General features: G+C 52.6%; 1 protein-coding gene across 1 annotated transcript in view; it reads right to left on the bottom strand.

Annotated features, from left to right (window-relative positions):
* Positions 1-425: 425 nt before the first annotated feature.
* Positions 426-19,536, bottom strand: part of Mybpc1 (myosin binding protein C1) — a 62,820-nt gene continuing 43,709 nt past the window's right edge. The window contains exons 23-34 of the mRNA XM_033763502.1: positions 19,238-19,342; positions 16,675-16,863; positions 15,618-15,752; positions 12,706-12,759; positions 11,725-11,892; positions 9,568-9,656; positions 8,803-8,998; positions 7,617-7,756; positions 7,287-7,446; positions 6,471-6,607; positions 5,389-5,575; positions 426-699 (exon numbers count right to left, since the gene is read on the bottom strand). Of these exons, the coding sequence (XP_033619393.1) occupies positions 599-699; positions 5,389-5,575; positions 6,471-6,607; positions 7,287-7,446; positions 7,617-7,756; positions 8,803-8,998; positions 9,568-9,656; positions 11,725-11,892; positions 12,706-12,759; positions 15,618-15,752; positions 16,675-16,863; positions 19,238-19,342 (1,661 nt within the window). The 3' untranslated portion in view covers positions 426-598. The remainder of the gene's footprint in view (positions 700-5,388; positions 5,576-6,470; positions 6,608-7,286; positions 7,447-7,616; positions 7,757-8,802; positions 8,999-9,567; positions 9,657-11,724; positions 11,893-12,705; positions 12,760-15,617; positions 15,753-16,674; positions 16,864-19,237; positions 19,343-19,536) is intronic.

Here is a 19,536-nt window from a genome sequence, read left to right as displayed (position 1 = left end):
TGGCTGTGAGCGAGACCAGCCTGGGCTACACAGTGAGTTCCAGGTCAGTCTCAACTACATAGTGAGACCCTGTCTCAAAAACCCAAAACAATAACATTATTTTAAAAAAGCATTTTCAGCCTCTGACTTTAAACTGAAGGACTTGCTTTTGCTGCCTCTCCTCCCCACCACAGACACAGACGGGAAGAGAATACCCCGCAAAGTGCAGACAGCCACTGAGGTTTCCGTTTGCAATTTTTAATGAAGCAATTTGTGCGAACTGCTTGTTTGTTTGTTTTCTTCTCTTTACAATAACATTATTTTAAAAAAGCATTTTCAGCCTCTGACTTTAAACTGAAGGACTTGCTTTTGCTGCCTCTCCTCCCCACCACAGACACAGACGGGAAGAGAATACCCCGCAAAGTGCAGACAGCCACTGAGGTTTCCGTTTGCAATTTTTAATGAAGCAATTTGTGCGAACTGCTTGTTTGTTTGTTTTCTTCTCTTTAACATTAGGAGGAAAGAAAATGACCACACGAGGGGCCTGGTGGGGAACCAGAAAACTCTGTCTCCTCCCAAGCGGATTGCACAGCAGCGGAGCTGAGCGCAGGCGCCGGCCTCAGTCCTGGTCCGGCTGGCTGGAGTGCAGGTCGCGCAGGTAGGACTCGATGATGTTGGGGGGCACGCCCTGAAGGAGCAGCCTGCAGAAGGACAGCCCGCCTGCGGGGCAGGCCGGGGTCAGCGCGGAGTCGGGGCCGGGCATCGCTCCACTCCCCGCAGAGCCCCGGCCGCCCATCCCCAGCTGTGTTCCCTCCGAGAGCCTTAAACGGTGGCAAACGCCCCCCGGAGGAGGTCCTGGGACGCCTCTTTAGCCGATGTGAAGGTCCTCCTGCACCGCAAAATAAATGCTTTGGGCTCACAGGGAGGTCAGTTCCCACGCTGCTAATGCCCTTTGTGATTAGGCATGAGACGCTCCAGTCCGAGCACACTGGAGAAGGGAGGGAAAAAACCCAACAACAACAACAAAACACACACAGATTCCCTTTCACTTGGACCACTTCCACGCTGCCAAAGTGCGTGAAGGTCCTCCTGCACCGCAAAATAAATGCTTTGGGCTCACAGGGAGGTCAGTTCCCACGCTGCTAATGCCCTTTGTGATTAGGCATGAGACGCTCCAGTCCGAGCACACTGGAGAAGGGAGGGAAAAAACCCAACAACAACAACAAAACACACACAGATTCCCTTTCACTTGGACCACTTCCACGCTGCCAAAGTGCAAGAGTGGGAAATCCAGTCCGAGCACACTGGAGAAGGGAGGGAAAAAACCCAACAACAACAAAACACACACAGATTCCCTTTCACTTGGACCACTTCCACGCTGCCAAAGTGCAAGAGTGGGAACTGTGAAACCTCGGGAGGGCGAGAGAGATGCCCACGGATCCTCACACCTACCTTCGCAGTGTCTGAGTGACATTGGAAAACGGAAAACCCAGGAAAACCCCACGCTGCACGGTCCCTTCCATACCGTGCTTCGCTACTTGCTAACGAACTCATAGCCAGACAAAACCAGCATGCTGTTGGAACATTCTCAACACTGCTTGAATGCAAATCTGAGAAAATCATTCTCCTTAAAAAAAACAAAAGGACTCAAGTCGCAGATAGGTAGAAATGATGCTGTTTACGTCCATTCCTGGATGCAAAGAAGTCAGAGTGCAGGGAACCATTCGCTTCCATCCACAGTAAATGCTGTCGTTCATGCTCTACTGCGATTACGGCGCCTTCGCGTCAGCGGAGAGGGTTGCGGGGCAGAGCGCTAGCTGTTAATTTCAAGATGCCGAGAGGCAGAGTAAGCTACCAGGTTAGCGGCTCCAAGGGTCTATTTTCATCGGCTCGCGTCACGAAAACCATGCCATACTCCGCAGGCTGGGTATGGCGGGGACAGGCATGAGCTTCATATGCCGAAGCCATATGAAAGCTTACCTTAGACGACAATTTACACTCACAAATCCTTACTGTGCTACGACTAAGAGAAACGGGGAGGGGAGAGAGAGAGAGAGAGGTCGTGAGCATTAATACTGCGGGCACCAAAGCCGGGCACTGGTGGGAGGAAATGACAGTTACGGTGACCATTAATGATTACGGCGTCATTAATCCTTAGTCGTGCGAAGGGTGTGGGAGGGAGAAGCACATGGAATAAAGGGTGGGGTCCAGGCACGCCGAGGGGCTCATTAATGTGTAAAGACTTATTAATACGCACAACCGCCTTGCCAGAGTAGTTGGCGAAACCAGTCTGATGGTATGAGCTTCCAAACCATTAGCTTCAAAGGAAAAAGACCCTACAACATATATATATATAGTGTTTTTCAACAAAAGAAAAACAGGCGATGTACAAAATGTTAGCGTCCATATATATATATGTTGAGATTCCAAAAGGCAAAATTATCAAGTGTGAATAACAGAGGGGTGCGGTGTGTGCCCGTGTCACCTCACCGCGCGTGACTGACCTACAGAGACTCCCCTCAGACCACAAGGTGAGCCCGTACGTGACCTACAAGACTTTAAAGAGAAAGTGTTCATCTTCTGGTCACATGGGACCCTACCTATGGAAAGGCACAAAACGACTACTGTACATGGGGCTCAGATCTGCATCAGCGTTTACCTGGCTGCTAAACCCTTACTTTGCTGGTGAACTGCACGAGCACACTCGGACTCGGGTTCATTTATTGCTTAACGTGCTGTGTGGCGCCTCTTAGATTTTCCTCCCTTTCAGATTCATTGACACGAAACGATCTGGGCCCCTGCAAAGGCTGAGCTGACGACACTGAGTTAAAGACGTTCAGAGAATCTTATCCCACAGGGTTTCCAAAGCTCGGATCTTCCTTCCTTAAAAAACACATGGGATAGTTTCTTTCTATAATTTAGCAAAGTGAAAATCTTCCGTTTTCTGAATCTCACCACGAACCTAAGGAAAGGAGTCTGTAAAACTATCTTCCAGGACAAACATTTTTCTACATCTGAAAAATGAAAATATTTAGTGGATGTCATCGGTTCCAAAGTCTTGATGGTCTTACTGTTCCACAGAAAGAGAACATCTCGGAATGCGCTCGGACTTTCTCTCGGGAGGCTGTTAGTTTTCGGGCAAACCCTACAGTTTGTACATTATTTAAGACCCTTGAATAATTTGGCCTTCCTAGGTCATGGCATAGACACTGCAAGCCATGAGCTGCTAAGAAATACAGTTAAAAGCAAACAAGAAAGACAAGCTTCACATGCAGAGTGCATTTTTGTGTAAAAGGAATGGAACAGAAAGTAGAAATATCCGGGTGGGATATGAACTTTGTAAACCTGTTGCTGCCCCTCCAGCGGGACCGGTTGTCCAGGGTTATTTACTCCTTGATATATCACTGTAGAATTAGAATATTTGCACCAGTATTTATTTATTCTCAGTAGATTCTTACCTTTTTTTTTTTTTTCACACAGCTTAACTTGATTCAGATTGACCTGTGATCCAGTAATTCGAGGACGTACAGTCCCAGCCTTACTTTAGGACCAAAAGCCCTGCCAGGGTGACACATTGCACACCCTCCTGTGAGCTCATTTCGAATACACTCCTCTCCCTGAATTCAGTCGCTGCACAACAACTAGAGCCTATGTAATTACCGAATAGAGGGTAACATCTATATGTATAACATTACTTGCTTTTATGGAAGAACTCAAATATGAAAGCCACATTTGAAAGCATAATTTTACGTCGTTAGCAAATTCCATACTTTCTAAAGCACTGGTAAGTGGTAATTGTTTTGTGTTTTAGGGCATCTTGGAACTTAAGTGTCAACAATACCCTGAAAATAATAAGGCTGGGAGTTTAGAAATCAGACAATTTGAATGTATGAACTTCATCATCATATACATTTTTGTTTTGTTTTGTTTTGTTTTTTGTTTTTGAGACAAGGTCTCACTATGTAGTTGAGGCTGACCTGGAACTCACTATGTAGCCCAGGCTGGTCTCGAACTCACAGTGAGCCTCCTGCCTCAGCCTCCCGAGTGCTGGGATTACAGGCACCCAGCCATATATGTTTAATAAAGCTGCTAAAAGTAGTAAATGTGGAAGATCTGTCTCAGTAGCAAGCTTTGAGTTTTTCTAATATTACACACTTATGCTTATGAGATAAAAATAAAATTTTTCTTATCACTCAGTTATGACTCTACACTGAGGACAGAAATCATAAGAGAAAGAATATGGCTTCTCAAAAGTTATAAAAGGAAATTACTCTGGCCAAGAAGTTTCTTGCACCTTATTTTTCAAAAGGACTAAAACACTAACAAATAGATCCCTTAAGCACTCACTATGGTTTTCTAAAATAGACAAAGTCATCTTTTTTCCCCGAGGAGGGGTAGAGAAAAGGAGACTGGTGGTCGCAGACCCGCGACATGACACCGGGAAGGGTGACAGAAAACACAAGAGAACTGCGTCACCCGTTATCTCAGAGTGACTTTCTGAGGGTTCTCATGGTGTCCCCAGTAGGTTTTGATTGTCAAGAAAAACTTCAGGATAAATTTGTGTGTGTGTACCAGGAATTGAACTCAGGGCCTTGTGCTTGCCAGGCAGGCGCAGCACTGCTGAGCTACATTCTCGCAGGATAAAAAGTACAGTAAGTTAAGATGAAACCTGATTAAGATCGCAGTTTATGCTGAGACTTCTCTACCACATAAGTCCTCATGTGTTTTCTTGGTTTATATTAGTTGCCACATTTCTTTTTCTTTTTCTTTGAGACAGGGTCTCAGTGTTCAGACTGGCCTCAAACTCACAGTGTAGCCCAGGCTGGCCTCGAACTCCCAACAACCCTCCTGCCTCAGCCTCCCAGAGTGCTGGGATCACAGCTGTGCAACACCACGCCCAGTGTGTGCGCTACATTCTACACACGTAACATCAAACACCAACAGCACGCTTATGCATATCTCTAACTGTCTCTGTAGAGGTTCACAGATACGTAAAGTAAAAGTGCAGATTCCCTGAATGTAAGTTCATCAGGTGAGTTTTTGCTGCAGGCTCTCTTTGGGGGTGGACAGCGTCACCAAAGTCTCCTTCCCCAGCTCCAATCATTGTCACCACGCTGCGCACACTAACGGCTCCCTGAAGTTAACGTTCCTTTCATTCGCACGCATCGCAGAAGGTAAAGATAAGGGTACTAAGCGACCCCGCAGCCTTTCACAAACACAGCGCGGTGAGTGTGAACGGGAAGAATGAATGCCCTTTCCCGAATTCCCTCCCCTAAGTTTGTCTGCTGTTTGAGACAGGGTCTCGCTGTGCAGCCCAGGCTGCCTCGCACTGGTGGAGCTCTTCCTGCCTCAGCCTCCCCCAGTGCTGGAGCGGCATGGGGGACCGGAAGGCGAAGGGAGCCTTCATACCTTTCACCTCCAGCTTGCACTCGATCTCCACAGTGCCCAGGTTGTTGACGGCCTTGCAGCAGTACGTCCCTCCGTCGTAGGGGCTGGGCTTGCGGATCTCCAGCGTGCACACGCCCTGGTTGCTGAACATCCGGTACCTCGGGTCGTCCACGATGGCCACTTTGTTTTTCATCCAGGTGATTTTGGGCTGAAGTTCAGATTGCACAAAGTTAGGTCCAAGTTAACCTGTGCAGAGCACGTTAAAGGGGAAGCCAGTGACGGCACTGGAAGCGCAGCTCGGAAAGAGCAACCTGGGAAGAGGAATAACCGGCGTGGGCACTGCTTCTCCCAGGTTAAACCCCACTGAGTGCTTGGCGAGAGAGCAAACGAGCGGCTCTGAGATGAAAAGCACATTTGTTCAGTGCACAACAAGGGCAACCCTCCAGACAGACCCAGAGACGTTTCAGGGTGACCCACGAGGTCTCGAATCTTTCCTTCTGAGGTGAGTGAATTCTGCACACAGTGTCCACCCGGCGTGGGGGAGTCGGATGGGGTCCCTTACAAGGTGCAGTTTTACCAAGTCATCATCCTGTGCACCTTGGTCGGCCAAATGTTTCTAAACTCAAGGTTGACCCACAGGTCTCTGATGCGTGGCTTCCGGCTCCTCCCCAGAGTCACAGCAAACAGGAGGGAAAATGATTTGACTCCCCTCAGGGAGCTCAGGACCCCAGGGACCAGGCCATGTGTGCAGAAGGCCACACCCAAGTGCCCAGGCACCTTCTGCAGGGCCCCGCTCCTACCTGCCCCGAGTGACAGTGGAACTGTGGTCCCCTCTGTCCCTGACTCGGTGGGCCCGCACCGCCTGGCCTCCCGGTGAACCCACATGATTTCCATTTCCTTCCCTGTCAGCTCTTTCAGAATCAGGTGCTTTTCTTTTCTTGTTTCTTTGACTTATATTTTGAACAATGCAGACCTAATCACCTCCACTGCACACAGCAGCCCGGGAGACACAGCAGGCCGGGCCAGTCCGTCCGTGTCCCTGGAGGCCACTGCAGCATGACAGCCGCAGGTCAGGGACCCGCGGGGGCCACAGCCATGCATACCTTGGGGTTTCCCCTCACACTGCAGTTCAGGGTGGCGTTGTAGCCTGCAATGGCGAAGGTGTTCACCAGGGGCTGCGTGAACATCGGTGCCTCCGTGAAGTCGAAGTCCTCATACACTGGGTTTTTGTAGACTTTACCTTAAAAAGGAGCATTCAGATATGTTGGGAAAACGAGCTGGCCTGAGAATGTGTCCTTTGCAAGCCCGTGCCGCCACCCCTGGCTCGTTTCTGAGTATTTCAACTGAAATTTGTGGAACCACGAGGAGGGGCTACTAAAGGAGAAGCCAGTGAAGGGGAAACGTGGAGATACAGACAGAATTCAGCTTCTCCTTCCTCTGCAGAGAAGCCCCCCTGTGTAGCTCCACTGAGGCTCCCCAAGAATAAAACAATAGGAAACCCAGAAGTTAGTGTCTCTCCTGGTGCTGTTAGCCATCTCAGATCCATGCCCAGAAACTGGAATGAATTAAAGCTCAAATTTACAAATAGGAAAACTGCAACGACAGCCCAGTGTGGTGACCGCATCTCTGTAATCCCGGCACTGGGGAGGCTGAGGCAGGAGCGTTTCCATGAATTTGAGGCCAGCCTGGGCTACCTAGTGAGCCATTGTCTCAAAAACAAGATAAGTAAGGTAAAAAATACAAGCTGCAGTGAGAACGCAATACCCCCCGCAGAAGTCCTCCGCAAAGTGGTGGCTTCCCCGAGTGGCCCTGCCTTGCCTTCCTCTCCTTTGGGCCGGCGCCTCCCCCACACCGCCTTTCCAGCTTCCCTCCTGGCCTCTGAGCCCCGAGCTTCCCCAGCACCACCCCGCCTGACTCACCGTCCTTGGCGATCACGGCGCTCTCTTTGGTCAAGGTCGCGTCCTCGCTGAGACCGCACATGTTCTCCGAGAAGACCCGGAAGTAATACTCATTCCCGATGACCAGCTCCGTGATGGTGGCATTGGTTCGGTGGTAATGCTCGATGACAGTGAACCACTCCTGGGAGGAAGAGAAGGTGCTCGCAACTTCAGGAAACCAAAATACGCAGCTGGCCTCCATCGGGCGCAACCCTCCCGCCTCAGCCTCCCGAGTGCGGGATCGCAGGTGTGTGCCCAGGCCCGTCCCTCCCGCTCTCCCAGGCCGCCCGAGGACCCGGGGGGAGCGCTCACCATGCTCTTCTTGTCGGCCTTCTGGATGGTGTAGCCCGTGATGGCTGCGTTGCCGTCGTCCTTGGGCGGAGACCACGTCAGCGCCACGTTCTCCCCCCAGACGTCTTCGATCTTCACGGCCTGCGGGGGCCCCGGACGGTCTGCGGGACGGAGGCAGGGTCACCACCGGGCCACCGTCCACCCCTGTCCCCGTCTGGTGCAGGAAGCGTCCTCCGACGTGGCTCTTACAACACCCCCACTCCTATTTTATTTATTTATTTATTTTTGAGACGGGGTCGGCTCACCATGTAGCCCAGGCTGCCCTCAAACTCATGGCGATCCTCCTGCCTCAGCCTCCTGAAGGCTGGGATTACAGGCGTGCGCCATGGCAAAGATTACAGAGCAGTTCAAGAAGGATAGAAGGATGCATGAGCCCTGTTTATCCTCAATAGCCCGATGGACGGCCCGCCCACTGCTTCACCACAGGCCCTGATTTAGGTTCGCCTTCCTTACACACAAGGGATTTCTCCATTCAGACTTCGTAATTAGGGAACGGTAGGTGCAACAAGAAACGTGTTGAGCTACATCTGGAATCCGCAGTAGTCGTTAGTGGAACAGTCCCACAGTGCGAGACAGTTTTATCAGCGGGGAGCTTCGAGACCAAGAGCAAGACAGCACCGGGTCGGAAAGTACAGACGGATTTCACCAAAAAGTATGCAAAAGCAGCCGGTGATTTGGCTGATTTGGCTCAGTGGTTCCGTCGCCTGTCTCACAAGCACAAGGTCCTGAGTTCGATCCCCGGTACTAAAAAAAGTGTGCGAATTAATTTTTCTTGACTATGTGTCCTCATTTTCTCATGATTAGCGATTTTGGCTAATTGAAAGTCTTTTGTGGGGGGTTGTTTTGGTTTTCCTTTTTTCCTGATAGGGTCTCGCTATGTAGTTCAGGTTGGCCTTGAACTGGGCAGCACAGGCTGGCCTCAGACCCTTAGCGATCCTCCTGCCTCAGCCTCCTGCATGCTGGGATCACAGACAGGTGCAACCATGCCCAGCTGGTTCAAGGTTATTCTGGAACGCTAACCGACATTGCTCATTATCTCTTTTTCTAGTCTTAAGGACATTTACACAGCGCCCTCCTCATGGTGCTCCTGCTCCTAGTTGGAACCAGCACCCCCGGGACAGAAGGCTCTGCCCACGCCCAGACCCACCCACGATCTGGATGTCGATGGACGCGGTCTCCACGTATTTTTCCACCTTGACCTGCAGGTCGTACTTCCCCGAGTGGCTCCGCTCGGCCTTCCTGATGAAGACGATGGTGTCTGTCTCCGAGTTGCGGATGTTGATCTGATTCTTGTCGATCTCCTTGCCGTCTTTCTTCCAAGTTAACTCTGGTCTTGGTTTTCCCTGGAGGGGAGCAGGGAGAACTCAGCTGGTCCCGGGGGGCCCGGAGGGCGGAGGTTTTGGTTTTCCCAGCTGGGAAACTGGGAGGGGCTCCGCGCTGCGGGCCCCAAAGCCTGCGCGACCAGGGAGACCAGGGACGGTGGGCCGGGCTGGGCGCAGAGCCCTGCAGTCGGGTCTAGATCGCCGACGTGCCCCGTGCCTCAGTTTCCCTACCTGCGAGCGGGAACAGCAGCAGCACGAGCTGCGCGTGCCATGGGCCCCAAAGCCTGCGCGACCAGGGAGACCAGGGATGGTGGGCCGGGCTGGGCGCAGAGCCCTGCAGTCGGGTCTAGATCGCCGACGCGCACCATGCCTCAGTTTCCCTACCTGCGAGCGGGAACAGCAGCAGCACGAGCTGCGCGTGCCTGTAAGTTCAGGTTCATTAAAGGCAAAGCGGGAAGTTTATTTGCCCCACCGCACGCATTCCTGGAGGCTGCGGGGCACTGAGCAGAGAGAGACGCAGCTGCGCCCGGGGGCTGGGGAGCTGACGCCGAGCCAAGCCGGCCGAACCCGACACCTGCCCACGCGGTCACCTGGAAAGGGATGACCAGGTTGACGGCTTCCCCGACTCGGCGGATGTAGGTTTGCTTCAGGTGCCTTGGGATCCGGATCTTCGGAGGCTCTGGAAGAGTGAAGAGCGTCATTTACAGCGAGGTCACCGAAGGGGCCCGGCCTGGCCTCGCCGTCTCCGCGCCGTCTCAGGTCCGCCCCTGGCACCTCGTGCCGGGCGATGTGGCCCAAAGCTCCAAGCGGACGCGCTGAGGGCTTCACCACAACGGACCTGGGAGTCCCCTGACTGCCCTGCAACCCTGCATTTCTGGGTCAGGACAGGCCTGCCGCCCGCTTACAGGAAAGCGCCGGCTCTCGCTCAGGCCCTCGTACGTTTTCATGGCTCCTCACAGTAAGACTATCCTTGGGCGAGCACCCCGTGAAGCTCGGGCGGGCACTCAGGCGCCTGCTGAGCAAGTGACGCGGACTGAGTCACTGGACGCTCACAGGACCCTCGTGTGGCAAGTATTTCTATCGCCCCTACTTTGCAGACGAAGCTATGAGGGCTTAAAGAGTCACATCTCCTGTCTCAAGGTCACACTGCCAACAGGTGACAGAAGGACTAAGCCTACGTGGTGTCTCCTACTGAGGAAGTGTACCCGCTTCACGCTTTCCTTCATGCAGTCACTTATCCGTCCACCCATCCATCTGCCCCCTCCCTAACTCACTCCCCAAGGGTCTCAGGAGGCCGCATCACGAGTCCATGGTAAAACCATGTCCACTTCCAGGTCTCCACGTCCTCAGATCCGCGTTCTTTGCCATGGAATGGTTACTGTCCCACTCCCTGCTCTCAGTACCGTTACAGTGTTAGCAGTTATCACAAGGCTGGATGGGACAGTGCACTCCTGCAACCCAGCACTTGGGAGGCCGAGGCAAGAAGATCAAGCATTCGAGGCCAGCCTGGGCTACAGAGTCTCAAAAAGCAAACATCCATTCAAACAAAAACTATTAGAGACCCACAGAAGCATTGGTGCATGTGGGTTCATATGTCACCTTATCAGAAATTAAAACCTACAAATGTTGACTTGTTTGTTTGAAAATAATAATATAAGTAGCATTTCAGGAGAAAAACCATGTTTTATACTAACAAAAGGTTCAGGGAGGTGAGCTGCCTTATTTTAGCTTTTGAGAAACCTCTTTCCTCTGTGGCCTCTCGGAGCAGCGGGATCCCTGTGTCCCTGGCTCCACTGTCCTGCAGTGTGGCTGACTCTGGCTGAAAACTGTGAAGAATAGCAGGTTTCATTCGGAGAGCAAGGAGACTTAATACCCTGTCAGACAGCTGTGGACGTTCTTTGATTCTGCACTAAAAGGGATAAGTTTTAGTTTCCTAACCATTAGCCACAAAGGGGACTCTAAAGCCATTCCAGCGACCTTTTATATTGTTACACTCAAAACCATTTGCTTTTTTTTTTTTTTTCTAATCTCTTTTGTACTGGGAATTGAACCCAGGCCTTGCCATGTGCTAGGCAAGTGCCCTACTACTGAGCTAGGTCTCCAGCCCTAAAAAGCTGATTTTCAAACAGAGTCTTGCTACATTGCCCAGGCTGGCTTTGAATTTGGAATCCTCCTGCCTCAGCCTCCTGAGTAGCTGGGATCATGGGCACGGGCCACTACGCCTAGCCTGGCTCCTTTATTTTAACTAGGAACTTGTGGTGGTGAAGAAGACAAGGACAGAGAGCAGAGGGCGGTGGCACTGACGTGATCCAGGTAAGGCACCGACAGGTTTAGTCTCTCACTTTACACCATCGGTGCAGAAGCCAAGCCCTGAGAAGGGACAGAATCCACTCCTGCTGGTGTGCAAATGGTCTGGCCCTTGCAGAGACAAGTGTGAGCTCGCAGGGAGCTGCGGTGGGCTATGTGCACTACTGCGTTGACACACGCCCTCTCCTGTTAGTGATCTGGTGCTCCAGGAGCCACAGTATAAACCGGAAGAGTAGATTTCTGACTTCCAAGAAGCGCTCATAAAAACATCAAAGACAAGGCCCGGGACTTGGCTCAGCGGTGCGGCCGCCTGCCTGGCAAGCACAAAGTCCTGAGTTTGATCCCCGGTACCAAAACAAAACAAAAAATAAATAAAATCAAAGAGGTAGCAGCAAAAGCAGTTTTGAGCAAGAAGGGCCCACGGAGGGACGGGCACCAACCTATGATCTCCTTCACCAGGATGGGCTGGGAGTAGTACTTGGGCTCGCTGGAGCCGGCCGCGTTCACCGCCTTCACGCGCACGAAGATCTTGGCGTCCGTGGGCAGCCCTGTGATGGTGAACTTGGTCTTGTCGATCAGATCCGTGTTGGCGACGATCCAATCCTCAGCTGCAGCCCGGAAGAAACAGAAGAGGGGGAGGAGGGGCTCAGTCAGAGAGCTCACCCCAGCCCGCCAGTCCGCTCCACCTGGGGGTTTCTGCGTAATTAAATCACACGGAACAGGCGCGACTTCATTCCTGACTTGCACTTTAGGTTGGGCATTTTTCAAGCATTGAAATGGCAGGTGGCCTAAAGTGGCTAAGATAGATGTCAACAGGAGGAAGAAGCTATCAGATTTGGCTACTTCTGAAAGATCTCTTACTCACGCTTAAAGTACTCTGAATAACAGTAATTGTCCCCAAGCATTTTGCAGCGGTTTTATTCCAATTTGGTTGTTTTGTTTTGTTTGAGACAGGGTCTCGCTATGTAGTTCAGGCTGGCCTTGAACTCACTCTGTAGCCTGGGCTGGCCTTGAGCTCACAGAGATCCTCCTGCCTCAGCCTCCCAAGTGCTGTGATTACAGGTATGCGCCACCATGCCCGGCAATAAACATTTTAGTTTTTATTAGTACATGTTTACAGTCCATCATGGTTTCATCCATTGTGGAAAGTTACTTTTTTTGTGTGTTTGCTTTAGTTTTTGTTTTAATTTAGTTTGCAGTAGCTTTGTCCACAACAAGAAGAGAATTTATACTCGGAATTCAGGGCTTATGAATAACTCGGCTCCTATAAAAGTGAGTATGCATCATGCCCACCAGAGACTGAAGACTGAGATCCCCAAGACCCCCGCCCCCCGGCCCGGTGTGGGCGGTGTAGCTGGGCGCCTGGTGAGCGCGTCACAGACACCCGAAATGTGAGCGCACAGCGTGGCGCGGTACTTTACCTGGCAGCTCAGCCGCGGCCTCCGCATTCTCACCAGACTGTTTGGCGGAGGTACCTTTGAGAAGCCGTCATTAAAGGGATTAGAGACACCCAGGCGCACACCAGAGTCCCGCAGCAGCCAGCATTCTGTTAGTAATGGACGCAAAGTGTGCGGAGAGCCTGGTCCTCAGGACGTGACAAGGAGACCGGACGCGCTGGGGGCTTCGGGCCTGGTTGTGGCCCCGCCCCAGGGAAGAGGGCAGAAGAGCAGAGACAGGAGGCTGGGCGGGCGGGAGGAAGAGCTGGAGGGCGGGCCAGCCCCGCAGGAGGAGGAGCCGCACCCCCGGCTGGACGGTCCTCGGGCCTGTCTGTCTCTCTGTCCGTCCTGTCTGTCTGTCTGTCTGTCCGTCCTCGGGCCTGTCCTGCCCCCTCAGCCTGTGGGTGTCCAGTGCCGAGGGCTCTGGGGGTGCGGCCTGCTGACTGGGCAGCCACATTTACTGGGCTCCCCTGGTCTCGCCCGGTAGGACGGGAACGGATTTGGCCCCAGCAGCCCAGGAGGACGCTCTGGTTGCCATGGAAATGCACCCTGGTCAAGAAAACAAGCGCAGCCCGCCCGGGCCCATCACGGCCTCGGAGGAGCCCTCTGGGGTGGGAACGAGACCTTCTCGGTGCCCAGAGAGGAGCTGGGCACAGGGACAGGACTGGCCACCCCGGGGGTCCCACCCAGAGTGCCAGGAAGGGGCACGAAGCCAGGTGTCCGGCACCAGGAGGCTACGGGGCCAAACAGGGGCCCCGGAACTGGACAAAGCTAAGCACACAGTGCTTCTGAGAGCTCAGATGTGTGAAAACCAGGAGTGAGCTGGCAGAAAGAACGGAGATGCGGCCAAAGAGAGAATTTCAGCTGAAAACAGCACTGAAAAAGACCAGGGGGAAACCAGTCCGGCTCTTGGCATGTGAGCCACTCTCACTGAGGAAAACAGGAAGAAAAGGGTGTCTGACGGGCGGGGGAGTTATTCCTACACGAGGTGAATGTTTAAGAAAGAGAAGAAGGGGCGGACGAGAGAAGGAAGAAAACAAGAATCAAACGCTGCAGGCGTTCAAAAGAAAAAACCCCAACAAGAAAAACCCACACGCAATCTCGTGTAAGAAAGGCTCTTGCAGAGTTGACCTGACGTGTCCCAAAGCATGAAGCAGTACAGAGAATTAGTGTGGAGGACAGCAGCCATTAAGAGAATGGAGGATAAGGCAGCCACATAAAGAACGCAAGAAAAGACTGCGAGAAGATATACGTGTTACGAAAGAACTTCCGAAACGTTACGTGGCGAATCTGTACATGATGATGACTGTGCACTGATACGTATGTATAGCTGCATATACATATATATCTACACAGACCACACACAGGATTATGTAAAATACACTGAGAAAGTCGTATTTTATCTAAGGTGGTAACATCAAAATGACAGCCACCTGTCATTTTGCTGTGTCTTCTTACTTTTTAAACCTATCAGAAAGAAAAGAGTAAAGAATTGGCTCTAATTTGCATATACACAGCAGGTTCACGTTCAGAAGCCCACAACATGTTCAAGACCGGGAAACCCTGCTGGCTGGGCAGTAAAAAACCAAGGGTGTGCTCATGATTGTTTTGTAAAATGAGACAAACGGCTGGGCATAAACTGTATTTTGCAGAGAGCACGGGAGATTTCTCTTGTCATACCTGCCTCTCTTGCTGCGGTAACCCCAGGACCTTGGCGTTAAGTGCCCATAAGTTTGCATTAGAGGCTTTCTAAGTCCTGGCAAAGCCAGGCATAGTGCTCTTCAAGGGAGCAAGAAGAGAAGGGACGCTGGGTGACTTCGTCTCCTCTCCTCTTCCTCCAGGCGGCCGGCTGAGCTAGCTGGCTCGGCTTCCTCTCCCACTGTGTTCTCTTCCTGACTCTTGCTGCTCCACGGTGGTTTTCTTCTGGGTCAGGTGCACCATGCTCACCCCCTGGGTCTCCCGCAAAGCAGCCAGGGGCCTTCTCCCTTCTCCTGCAGTGCGCATGCTAACGTCTGGGGTCCCAGGCTGTCCTCAGCGGTTAGGCCTTAGGCTTCTTTTTGCAGGGTGCGAACGGGCTCCTGGCGGAGCGGCGCCGGCCTCCCCCCAGGGCGACTCCATTCACCCACATTCGGACGCCACCCCTTCCTCATCATGACAGGAAGAAACCCAGAGACACAGCGCCCTTCCGAACGTCACAGCAGTCCGGCCACAAGTACGCCCAGCCCAAGTGTTCTAGGGCCATTTTCTCTCCACCCATTACTCTGTCAGGGATTCCTTTTGGCCTTGTTTCTCTTCCTATCCTACAACTAAGTGATGAAACTGTCAGAAACCCAAGCCCCGCTGAGCTCCTGCCACATACCGCACCTACTTATGCTCTCCGGGATTTAATGGTGTTTGCTTTAGAATTAAGAGCTAGTCTTAAATCTTCATTTTTGTTTTGCTCCTTCCCTTAAGAAAGCAGAGAGGGCCAGGGCCGGGGATTTAGTTCAGTGGTTCTGCCGGCTGCCTGCAAGTGCAAGGACCGGAGTTCGATCCCCGGGACCCCCACATAAAACAACAATAAATAAGAAAGCAGAGGGCCTGCGGGCAGCCGGATAGTTTCTGTCCGCTTCCCCGGGGGGGATGACTCCCTAATACTTGGCGGGCTTCTGCGAGGGACAGGTTTCGGGTTTCTAAACGTGCTTCCTCCTGGCCAGACAGCATTGTGCTGGGCGCCCAGGCAACTGGACCAGTTCCAGGAACGGAGGTCCCTCGTGTCGCCTGGCGGTGTCACCTACCCAGGACGTGGTTTATCTGCCCTCAAGACACCACCTAGACACCTCGGGGGATGCCATGTGCCCCATCTCGCTCTGGGCAGGAAAGAAACGGGAGGAGCAGCACTGCGGCCCGGTACTTACTCCCTTCGAAGCAGTACTCCAGCACATAGCCATCCAGGCCTGCGGCCCCGATCTGGTCTGGGGGCCGCCACTTCATGGTGACGGTCGTGTCTGTCACAGAGTCGACAGCCAGAAGAGTCGGGGGGCTGGTGACAGCTGCAGAGGAGAGGGACGAGGACGGGAGAGCGGTTGGCGAGGGAGAGGGACCCGGAGCCCCCTCCCGCGACTCAGAGGTGAAGGCCCGACCCGCAGGAGACCTGGCCCGCGACCTCCACTCTCTCCACGTTTGGGGTCGGCGTGGGGCCCAGGAGCCCGACAAGTCGGAGAGGTCAAAGGTTTGGGGTCCAGTGAACTGGAACCCATTTCCCACCAGCCTGTACCTTCACAGTACAAATTCTTATACTGAATTTTCTTGCTACTAAAAAAATAGCTGAGCACCCTAAAATAGGGGAGGTGGTTGTTTTTTTTTAGTTTTTTTTTTGCCTTCTGAAGTGACTTTTGGTTGGTAGAAAAACGTAAGGAGTAGTCCTGAGCAGAGAAACGGGTGTCCAGTTCAGGCTCTGGCCGCGGACACCGTCGGTCTGCTTTGGCCGTAACACTGCAGTCATACCAGGTCTGCTTGCACCTCGGGAGGAGAAACGCCCCAATGGGCTCAGCTTCCTGCTTGCAGGGTGGAAACGGGGCTCCTGGAAATCAGTTCCAGGGCCCACAGAGTGCAGATATTCAACTCTAACAGAGGTGTTTTTTTTTTTGTTTTAACTTCTTAGAAAATTGCTTCTAATTGTAATTTGGGTGACATCTGTCTATCTGTCTGTCTGTATGTCTGTCTGTCTCTCTTGGTTTTTTGAGACAGAGCCTTACTATATAGCCCAGGCTGGTTGGAACTTGCAGAGATCCTCCTGCCTCTGCCTCCTGAGCGTACCCCCCCAATACCCAGCTGGTCCCTGATTACATCTCCCTCCCCCCTGCCGGCCTGCCGCTCTAGGAAGCCTCCGGCTTGTTCCAGCTGGAAGCTGGAGGCCCATGGTGACACAGGCAGCAGTGATGCCCGGGACCGGACACCTTGCCTGAGACTCACCCAGGGGCACGAAGGGCTTGGACGGCATGCTGGGCTTGGAGATCCCGATGGCGTTGACCGCGAAGATGCGGACCTCGTAGGCCACGCCCTCGATCATCTTCTTGGGCTCGAATGTGGTTTCCTTGCAGAGGTCGAAGTTCAGCCTCATCCAGCGGGAGCTCTGCTTCTTCTTCCTCTCGATGAAGTACCCTGCAGGCGGCCGGAGCGGTCAGAGGCCGGCTGGGGGTGGGGGCCTCTCATGGGTCTTCACGGGGAAATGACGGTGAACACGGACCACAGACGGCGAGACGGACGCGGTAAGAGCCGCGGGGATCAGCTGCGGGCAGCTTTCTCTCATCCCAGGAGCTCCAAGAGCTCACCTGGAAACTCGGCTCTGCACAGCGGACACTGAGACGGCCAGGCCCGTGCTGGGAGAGGCTGTACCGTGAGCTGCAGCTCACCAGGGCCCTCACGTGCCCCGAGTTATGTCAGGGTTAGCATTTCTGGGTCTCCTTTCACTTTGATCTCTCTTTCTTTTTTGCCTGGGATGCTGTGGTTTTGAACCCAGGGCCTGGCCCATTTTAGGCAAGTGCTTTACCCTGAGCTGCACCCCAGGGCTGTGTTCCTCCCATCTACATGTTTCCAGGACAGTAAGGAGCAGCAGTAACAAGACGGAGCATTCTTGTCTTGTTTGCTGTTAATGGAAAGACGTCTACAGTTCCCTGTTTTCTTTTTTTGTCTTTTTTGTTTGTTGGTTGCTACTGGGGATCGAACTCAGGACCTTGCGCTTGCAAGGCAGGCGCGGATCCCCAGCCCTCCCTAAGTTTTCTTTTCTTTTTTTTTTTGTGTGTTTTTTTTGAGACAGGGTCTCCCTATGTTGAGACTGACCTGGAACTCACTATGTAGCCCAGGCTGGTCTGGAACTCACAGTGATCCTCCTGCCTCAGCCTCCCGAGTGCTGGGATTACAGGCGTGCGCCACCATGCCTGGCCTCCCTAAGTTTTCTAATGCGTTACTTTTGGACTTAGTCACCCGAATTTCAAATGCAAAGATCTGATTGTCATATTGTGAGTATTTTTTCCCGAGTTAAGGTATACTTTTTCTTTTTTTTTTTTTTAGATTAGGTCTCACTGTTACCCAGGCTGGGCTTGAATTCCCTGCCCCGATGTCCCTCCCAGTGCTAGGATTACAGGTGTGACCGCCACGCCTGGTTTTTGTTTATTTGTGGCTTTTTTGGGCACTAATACTTTGCATATGGTACTGAACATGTATGTGAGCATGGGTATAACATGGATATAAATTTTGTCTTTTTCTTGTCCCGGGACTTGAACCCAGGGCCTTTGCAACGAGCTATGTTAAGGAAACGGTAAACGAGGGGACAGCTGCGCTCGACATGATGCAAACGTCACGTGGGGTGCACCTGCGTCCAGACCACTCTTGGGCCCCCAGTAATAGGTTCGATTTTTGTGTTCTGCGTGGTGGTCAGAAAGTAAATCTAAGAGAAAAACAATAACCAGACCTCGAGCCGGGGATTTAGCTCAGTGGCTCCACCACCTGCCTCAGAATGGCAAGGTCCTGAGTTTGATCCCCGGTACCAAAAAACGAAAAGGAAAACAGGACCAGAGGAAAAGTGGAGTTGTGCCAGGAAAAAGAGGAAAAGTGGGAGCAGGCAGGGGCTGGAGCTTAGGCTCAGTGGCACCGCACCTGCCTCACAAGCGCAAGGTCCTGAGTTCAATCCCGAGTACCGGAAAAAGAAAAGAAAACAAAAAAGAAACAGGCAGGTGGGAGCTTATTCGCTGCAACTGAGCCGACCAGGAAGCCACGAAGAGGAAACGAAAGTTCCCGTGACACAGGGGAAACAAATGATTCTAAACATTTAATGGCAACAGAAACTTCTTTGTGACATAATCCTATGGAACTAAGCATTGTTTTACCAGAACAGCGGAAGTCACACTTATAGTTACTTGCAGATTAGCTACTGAAGTCAGGCATTGCGTGCACACCTGTCACCCAGCGCTCTGGGAGGCTGAGGCAGGAGGATTGCAGGTGTGAGCTCAGCCTGGACAACTTAGTGACTTAGTGAGACCCTGTCCCAAAACAAAAAATAAAGAATGAGGGGCTGGGGATGGAGCTCAGTGGTACCCGCACCTTCCCCCAAGGTGCATGGTCCTGCGTTCGACTCCCCAGTACCAGAAAACTAACTAAATAAATAAATAATGGGCTGAGGGTATAGCTCAGGAATTAGGCCCTGGATTCATCACCATAATTGCAAAAATTTAAATAAATAGGTAAATAGGTGGCGCACAGCTGTAATCCCAGCCCTCGGGAAGCTGAGGCAGGAAGATCACGAATTTGAGGCCAGCCTGGGCTACATAGCAAGATCCTGTGTCAAAAAAGTAAGAAAAATAGAAAACTGAAAAACCAAGACACTGAGTGTAAATAACAGAAAAGAGCACAGTCCAGACATGGTATCGGTGGACCTCTGAGTATCCTCGCTAGTTACAGAGCCTGCCTGAGCCGTCGGACCCGAGAGAGATCTGAGGCCACCCTGGAGTTGGTTTCTGCCCGAGCGCACGGGGCTCACCCAGGATGGGGGAGCCGCCGTCGTAGGCTGGGGGCTCCCAGTTCATCACACACCAGTCGTCTCCCACGTCCGTCACGTTCGGGGCCACCGGGGGGTCGGGGATGTCTGCGGAGGGCGAGAGGTGGGAGTGAGGGCGGGGAGGGCTGGGCACTGCTTCCTCTCCGGCACCGTATTTCTGAGGGTTCCCTTCCGCACACTTCCTCAGACACACGGCTGATGTGGGCCACGGCCACAGTGCACGTCGGGAGGGAGGGAGGCCCTGCGCGCCTGCTCTTTGTCTGAGCGCGGGGACAGCGCCG

The sequence above is a fragment of the Fukomys damarensis genome, unplaced genomic scaffold, assembly GCF_012274545.1.
Source record: "Fukomys damarensis isolate Sample0158 unplaced genomic scaffold, DMR_v1.0_HiC HiC_scaffold_15, whole genome shotgun sequence".
Taxonomy (NCBI): domain Eukaryota; kingdom Metazoa; phylum Chordata; class Mammalia; order Rodentia; family Bathyergidae; genus Fukomys; species Fukomys damarensis.
Note: the sequence above shows the minus strand (reverse complement) of the source record. Positions and strands in the feature narration are given on the sequence as shown.